The 7,930-nt window shown below is 46.1% G+C and overlaps 1 protein-coding gene across 1 annotated transcript; it reads left to right on the plus strand.

Annotated features, from left to right (window-relative positions):
• The first annotated feature begins 2,193 nt into the window (after positions 1-2,193).
• LOC112077162 (transmembrane channel-like protein 6) lies at positions 2,194-6,249 on the plus strand. Its single transcript, XM_070441596.1, has 6 exons — positions 2,194-2,296; positions 3,093-3,245; positions 4,945-5,054; positions 5,241-5,316; positions 5,474-5,731; positions 6,121-6,249. Exons 2-6 carry the CDS (start codon positions 3,207-3,209, stop codon positions 6,247-6,249), a joined length of 612 nt encoding a protein of 203 aa, XP_070297697.1. The 5' UTR covers positions 2,194-2,296; positions 3,093-3,206.
• Positions 6,250-7,930: the final 1,681 nt, after the last annotated feature.

A 7,930-nucleotide genomic window follows, 5' to 3' on the forward strand; every position in this document is an offset into this window, starting at 1 on the left:
TACTGGGTGCAAAAAAGCAAGAGGAGAATAATAAGTAATAATATGGAGGAGTAGGTTGGTGTGCTACTTACAGACTGGCTGTGTACAGGTACAGTGATTGGTAAGCTGATCTGACAGCTGATGCTTAAAGTTACTGAGGGAATATTAAGACTCCAGTTTCAGAGATTTTTGCAATTCGTTCCAGTCATTGGCAGCAGAGACTGGAAGGAAAGGCGACCAAAGTAAGTGTTGCTTTGGGGATGACCAGTGCAATATACCTGCTGGAGTGAGTGCTACAGGGTGGTGTTGCTATGGTGACCAGTAAGCTGAATAAGGCGGGACTTACCTAGCAGAGACTTGTAGATGACCTGGAGCCAGTGGGTTTGGCGACAGATATGTAGTGAGGGCCAGGTCGCAGTGGTGGGTAGTGTATGGGGCTTTGGTGACAAAACGGTTGGCACTGTGATAGACTACATCCAATTTACTAAGTAGAGTGTTGGGGCTATTTTGTAAATACATTTCGAAGTTAAGGATTGTAGGATAGTCCGTTTTACGAGGGTATGTTTGGCAGCATGAGTGAAGGAGGCTTGTTGCGAAATAGGAAGCAGATTCTAGATTAATTTTGGATTGGAGACTCTTAATGTGAGTGGAAGGACAGTTTACAGTCTAACCAGACTCCTAGGTATTTGTAGTTGTCCACATATTCTAGGTCAGAACCGTCCAGAGTAGTGATGCTAGTCGGGGAGGGTGCGGGCAGCGATCAGTTGAAGAGCATGCACTTAGTTTTACTAGCATTTAAAAGCATTTGGAGGCCACGGAAGGAGTGTTGTATAGCGTTGAAGCTCGTTTGAGGTTTGTTAGCACAGTGTCCAAAGAAGGGCCAGATGTATACAGAATGGTGGTCAGTGGCGGCCCAGAATATATTCTGTTATTCTGCAGTGAGCCTGCATGTTACGGGTACTCTAGTTTTAATGGTCTTTGCAGATGTTTTAGTTATTGAAGCCTGCAGTGCTATTTGTCCTCTGGTCTGTTCTCTCTCTTGGATATTCCAGTGACCCCAGTTGCCTTGGGAACATTAATCATTGTCCTGTGAATAGGAAAACATAACACGACAAACACGTAATTTTTTTCCTCAATCGTCATAATTCATATTGAATGTGTTTTATATGTAAATAAAACAAGAATGAGGGAAAGGTGGATACCTAGTCAGTTGTCCAACTAAATGTGTCTTCCGCATTTAACCCAACCCCTCTGAATCAGAGAGGTGCGGGGGAACAGTGGGTTAACTGTCTTGCTCAGGCAGAACAACAAATCTTTTACCTTGTCAGCTCGGATTCGATCCAGCAACCTTCCGGTTACTGGCCCAACGCTCTAACTACTAGAATAACACTGCTGTGTGTGCGCATTTGTTTACGCATTTACAAGTATCTGTCCATCCAGCCGTCCTTTTAACATGCACGTGTACCATAGCCCTCTGTCTGGTATAACCCTCTTCTATTCCATTCTCAACGTTCACCAGGAGTCTTAGGGGTGATGATACGGCCCAGGACTCTATTGCCAGCTCATTAGGGTGACGGGAACAGGTCTGGAGAGTGGCAGCCTGAAACCCTGGAAATGGAGGTCCTACAACGGAAGGCAGAGTACTTCTATAATGTGGCTGTATCCCAAGTGGCACCCTATTCCCTATGGGCCCTGGTCAAAAGTAGTGCACTATGGGCAATCGGTTACATTTTAGGACGTAGCCAGTTTGTTACAAGTTAATGTTTTCCAGTGAACTGATATGCTCATTGAGTGAGGACTGAAATCTTCTAACTCCCTCTGATAACCACTACGTCCATAACAGTGTTAGCCTGGTCCCATACTGTGCTGGAGCCAACTTGTCTTTATCGATGCCATGCCTACATGTATGACAAAGCACATATACACAGAGGAGTTGGACAAAGCACAAGCAGACTACCACCAGGGTCGTGTTCATTAGGCACCAAATGAACACAACTGAATGAGAACAAGGAGAGGCTACTTGGACTTGTTCAATAAGAAATGTTTGCAGTTGAAACATTTTAAAAATAATTTTCCATTGCATGCCCTAATGAACACGACCAAGGCCAGTGCAGTGTGTCTACTGAATATATTTTATCATCTGATTAATCATATTCAATCATATGTTCCCCATAGATAGGTTGGCAGCCATATGAGTGATGTCAGAGAGCAGGCAGATGAGAGGAGTGAGGAATCCATGCAGACCAACCTTCTGGTAGGAACCGCTGGTCTGCCGCCACCCTGAGGGTCCTGTCCTCCATGCCCAGTCGCAGCGTCGGTGAGACAATCCTTTCGGTCACAAGCTGGTTGTTAAGGGGAAACCTTTGGGTTGTGTTTTATTAGACACAGAAGGGAAGAAAACGGCTTGAAACCGTGAGGTACTACCTGAATTCTCCAAATAAATGCTTGTTTTGTTTGAGTTGCAAAGGTTTTTGCACGTTGTGCTCTAATGAAGAAGACCAGGCCAAAGGCTTTTGTGACTCATAAAGAGACTATAGGTGATATTTTGAGAGCGCACAAAAATGTTGCAGTTCCTTTGTATCTCCCTGTTACCCATGTGGCTCAGTTGGTAGAGCATAGCACTTGCAACGGCAGGGTTGTGTGTTCGATTCCTACCGGGGACAGTATGAAAACGTATTCACTCACTACTGTAAATCGCTCTGGATAAGTGTAAACGCACCACACACATTTTAAATACGTACAATGTTCTGACAATCTATCAATCTATTTTGGATGGTCAAAATGGGCCTAAGTACATTAATAAGTCATTAGATGAGTTTCCTGTCTCTTGTCTTACGTTGTCAGAAGTTTCAGAAAACTACTGGAGGAGAAATGGCCTACGCAAAAGCCACTGACCTCACAATGGTTGACGTTTGAATAAACTGCGGGGTGTATTCATTAGTGCACACCGTAGCGAACCATGTATGCTGTGCAACAGAATACTTATTGGACAAGTTCAGGTTAGTCCCTCCCTGTTTCGGCCGTTTGTTTCGTTTGGTTCCTAGTGATACACCCAGGTAGTAAATGTAATCTTCCTCCTTTTAAACGTCAGGAAATGGTCTCTCCTCACTCAGGGCAGCAGAGTCGTCTTGAAATAATCTCCCAGTGCAACATCCTTCTACTCAGCTGCGCAGGTACCACCGCCAGACCCAAGACTTTCCCTCTCCTCCAGACCTAGTATCCCTGGTATGGGATCGAGGCAGACTCTGAGGATGTCTGTGAGGAAGGTGAGTGCCATCCCCAAATCCACTTCACCATCCACCCTGAAGGCAATAGTTTTTCACCAGCTTTGAGGGGCCTTCTACCATCCTCACTACAGACACAGGACAATGGGTATGGCATTGAAACCAGACAGTTTTAGATCTTTTTACCAATGCTGTACGAGGTAGCTCCTCTTGTTCAACCTTTGAATAGAGTGAACGTTCCCTGACTGTCCCTCCGCTGGGAGTCAGTGTCTGTTTGTTGTGCTCTGCTGAGATGGCCTGTACCAACAAGAACGACTCCGCTGCTAAAGTTAAAGATACAAGGTTTGTTAGAAAATGCTATACTGAACAAAAATATAAATGCAACATGCAGCAATTTCAAAGATTTTACTGAGTAACAGTTCATATAAAGAAAATCAGTCAATTGAAATACATTTCATTTGGCCCTAATCTATGGATTTCATATGACTGGGAATCACAGTAGGTTTGTGGCACCTTAATTGGGGAGGACGGGCTTGTGGTTTTGGCGGAGCGGAATAAGTGGAATGTATCAAACACATGTTTTTTTTTGTTAGTCACAGATTTGTTGGTCACCTATACCTTAAAAAAAGGTAGTGCGTGGATCAGAAAACCAGTCAGTATCTGGTGTGACCACCATTTGCATCATGCAGCACGACACATCTCCTTCACACAGACTTGATCAGGCTGTTGATTGTGCCTGTGGAATGTTGTCCCACTCTTCAATGGCTGTGCGAAGTTGCTGGATGTTGCGGGAGCTGGAACACACTGTCGTACATGTCAATCCAGAGCATCCCAAACATGCTCAATGGTGACATGTTGAGTATGCCAGCCATAGAAGAACTGGGACATGTACAGCTCCAGGAATTGTGTACAGATCCTTGCGATATGGGGCTGTGCATTATCATGCTGAAACGTGAGGTGATGGCGGATGAATGGCACGACAATGGGCCTCGGAATCCCGCCACGATATCTCTGTGCATTCAAATTGCCATCGATAAATGCAATTGTGTTTGTTGTCCATAGCTTATGTCTGCCCATACCATAGCCCCACCGCCACCATAGGGCACTCCGTTCACAACGTGAAATCAACAAAACGCTTTCCCTCACATCTGCCATCTGCCTGGTATTGTTGAAACCGCGATTCATCTGTGAAGAGCACACTTCTCCAACATGCCAGTGGCAAGCATTAGTCCACTGAAGTCGGTTACGATGCCAAAAGCCAGTCCGGTCATGACCCTGGTGAGGACAACGAGCACACAGATGAGCTTCCCTAAGACGGTTTCTGACAGTGTTGTGCAGAAATTTTTCGGTTGTGCAAATCCCACACGTTTCATCAGCTGTCGGTGTGGCAGGTCTCAGATGAGACCAGTTTCACCCGCAGATGAAGAAGCCGGATGTGGAGGTCCTGGGCTTTTGTGGTTACATGTGATCTGTGGTTGAGGCCGGTTGGATTGTACTGACAAATTCTCTAAAACAATGTTGATAAAATCGGTAGATGGTAGAGAAATTAACATTAAATTATCTGCAACAGCTCTGTTAGACATTCCTGCAGTCAGCATGCCAGTTGCATGCTCCCTTAATAGCCAGCAAATACAAGCCTGTCTCTAATATTCGCCGGTTGTGTTCAGTGATTGAAGCAAATAAATGCCTGGGCTATTTAATTGAAGTTTTACGGTATCCTTTTACTATGTGTGGATTACAGAGACCAAGAGACAGGAGCTGGTCAACCATCTTCAGAGTCTTTCGCCCGCGTGACCGTGTGCGTATGCTGCGTGCCACGCCCCTTAGTCTGGCTGAGAAGACTAAACTGAGGTGTGTGCCATATTCTCTTCATTGTTTGTAATTGATTATCTTAATTGTTCCAGGACACCATTTGCTTTACATGATGCCAATGTCAAATTTGACAACAAACTAATTACACGAAAGCTWCTTAAACCCTTCTCTCTCATCATTGCTGAATCTTCAAAGACCCCTTTTACAGTCAACATCTCTCTTRAGGAAACMTGTATTCAGTGACAAAGTTGGACAGTCCCTCTTGAGCAGCCAGGTTCCCTGCTGTAGCCTCCTTAAGCGAGTGAGTATAACCAAGCTATCACTAGCATAAAACATGCTGTTGGCAATTTCATGGCTATCATTCAGATGTAAAATGTGAGGAAAGTGCTCCAAGCCTGACGTTAACCTCTGCACAGAGATGTTAGGCATGAAAGTAACTCTGCGTCCTGTGTCCACAGGCTTTGTATCACATCTTGTTCGSATGTCTCTTCATCGTCAGTTCCCTGCAGTTGTGGCAGGTGGCTTTGAAGAGGCTGGGCGGCCGCTTCGGCACTGGTGTGCTCTCCTACTTTCTCTTCATCAGGACTCTTCTGCTCTTCAACGTCTTCCTCTTCCTCATCAACGGCCTGTTCCTGGTGCTCCCCCAGGCCATCCACCCGCCCCTTCACACCCCCAGCTCCCACAGAGTCACAGGCCTGGAGCTGTTCACCGGCACGGTAAAATGAGGGATATGATTGGTTGGTTGATTTATGTTCATCCACAAGGTTTTGACTTTAATGTGATTCACTCTAAAGTTTAAACTCCACTGATCGTCCGAGCAAAATGTCACCGATTGCGTTAGGTTACAATTTCTGGCATGCCCCAAAATCTCTGCTGTGTGCGGTGAAAGCACAAAGTGGCTGTTGAGCCTCTACAGAGTACACCTAGTGGAGTGTAAATCCAGCCTATGCCAATAAAACAACTGCTGCTGACATACCTAGCAAAGTCACAACGCAATGCTCACGCATACAAATGTAAAGCACCTGCAAGAGCACTTCTATATCAAAACACTACATCAATGTTGTCAGTCTGTTTCTGAAACCACACCACCTCTCTTCCCTCTCAGGGTTATCTCTCTAACTCTGTAATGTTTTATGGCTACTACACCAACTCCACCATCAACACCAGTTGTAGACCTGATGAAGCCACCGCCGGGACTGGCTGCACGCCCAACACCCAGTGGACTCCATCATGACTGGCTACACATGTCCCTTACGCCTACTTCTTCACACATCGGCATAACCATTCTCTTAACCTCACCGCGCACATCGGCCTCGTTACAGGTTGAACACCCGCCTCTATAAACCTTTTGAAGGTGCCGATATAGGATCGATATCCGTTTTTGAGGCTGGGTTCTCACACCGGCAGTCCAATTCTGATATTTGCCCCAATAGTCGGCGAAAGACTGATCTGGATTAGGCTCAATAGAGCCAATTACACTCCGCGTTCGGCAACTAATGTTCTACGTAATCTCGGCTGGCTCGTAAAACCCTGCCACGCACCCATTCTGCCTCTATTCAAGTCGCCTAACCATCCGCAAACCCCTGATCTCACCTTCATCGTGGATCCTTTTGCTCTAAGCGCTGGTCCGCCATAATCTGTCCCTTGCTGCCTCTGACTACTGCCCGCCAACCTCTCATGGCGTCCGCTCCGGCTCATGAACCATATCGCCACTCCCCTTCATAGGTCTTCGGCCAGGCCCTTCCCTTTACAGCACTCTCTCGACGCTGTTTCTCCACTCCTTTGGTCTGGCCTCCCTCCAGGAACTATATCTGGGATAAAGATGTCTCGTCTTCATTGTACGTGTCCGGTTAGCATGTCCAATTGCTCCTTTGGGAGGAGTCCGCCACGTGCTGTTTCGAAGTCTGCCGCCGGAACGGGCCATAAAAGGCTATCTCCGCACCGTGCTCCTCGGGACTTCCTCACAGTACCACGCCAAAGCAAGATGTCTCGTCAGCCTGCTACCGTCCGAGAGACATCCCCTACCTCCGACCCCCCCGTCCTTGGCGCCCGCGCCGTCGGCGCCCACGTCTCAAGCTGCAACGTCGCCACCGCATGCGATGCCTTCATCCTGATTGGCGCCTGCACTTATGTTAAAAATATACAAATCACCAATTCAGGCCAAACCCACAATACTAGCAATTCTATCTGGACATCCAGTCGTCCCTCCCTGTTTCAGTCTGTTTATTCCATTTTTGTGCCTAATCCGAACACGACCCACCGGGGTTTCCAACTCCAGGGCTTGGAGAAGACTACGTCAACAGGTCTGACCCAGTATTTTGACTGACCTCCATTCAGCTAATACACCCTTACCAGGCCAAATTTGGTCCATGATTCCTGACGCATATTGTTTTACGGTGTGATGAGCCATCCGATCTTTTTTATTGTGGAGCCTTTGATCTTTTGTGTGTGCATGAGCCGTGACTTTTTGTTTTAGCTGTTTGCCCTTGATTTTGCTAGTTGACACCATGATCATTGTGTTTTAGTTGTGATGAACCCATGATCTTTGTTTTTTAGGTGTGATGAGCCATGATCTTTTGTTTTAGAGGTGTGATGAGCCATGATCTTTGTTTAGGTGTGAATGAGCCTAGTATCTTTTGTTTTAGGTGTGATGACGCCATGATCAATTTTTTTAGGTGTGATGAGCCATGATCATTTGTTTTAGGTGTGTGATGCACCATGATCTATTTGTTTTAGGTGTGATGAGCCATGATCATTTGTTTTAAGGTGTTGATGAGCCATGATCATTTGTTTTAGGTTGAATGAGCCATGATCAATTTGTTTTACGGTGTGACTGCAGCCCATGATATCTTGTTCGGTGTGAGAGCCGATGATCATTTGCTGATCATTTGAATCAGGCAATGTTTGAATCAGGC

Source organism: Salvelinus sp. IW2-2015, unplaced genomic scaffold, assembly GCF_002910315.2.
Source record: "Salvelinus sp. IW2-2015 unplaced genomic scaffold, ASM291031v2 Un_scaffold4345, whole genome shotgun sequence".
NCBI lineage: Eukaryota > Metazoa > Chordata > Actinopteri > Salmoniformes > Salmonidae > Salvelinus > Salvelinus sp. IW2-2015.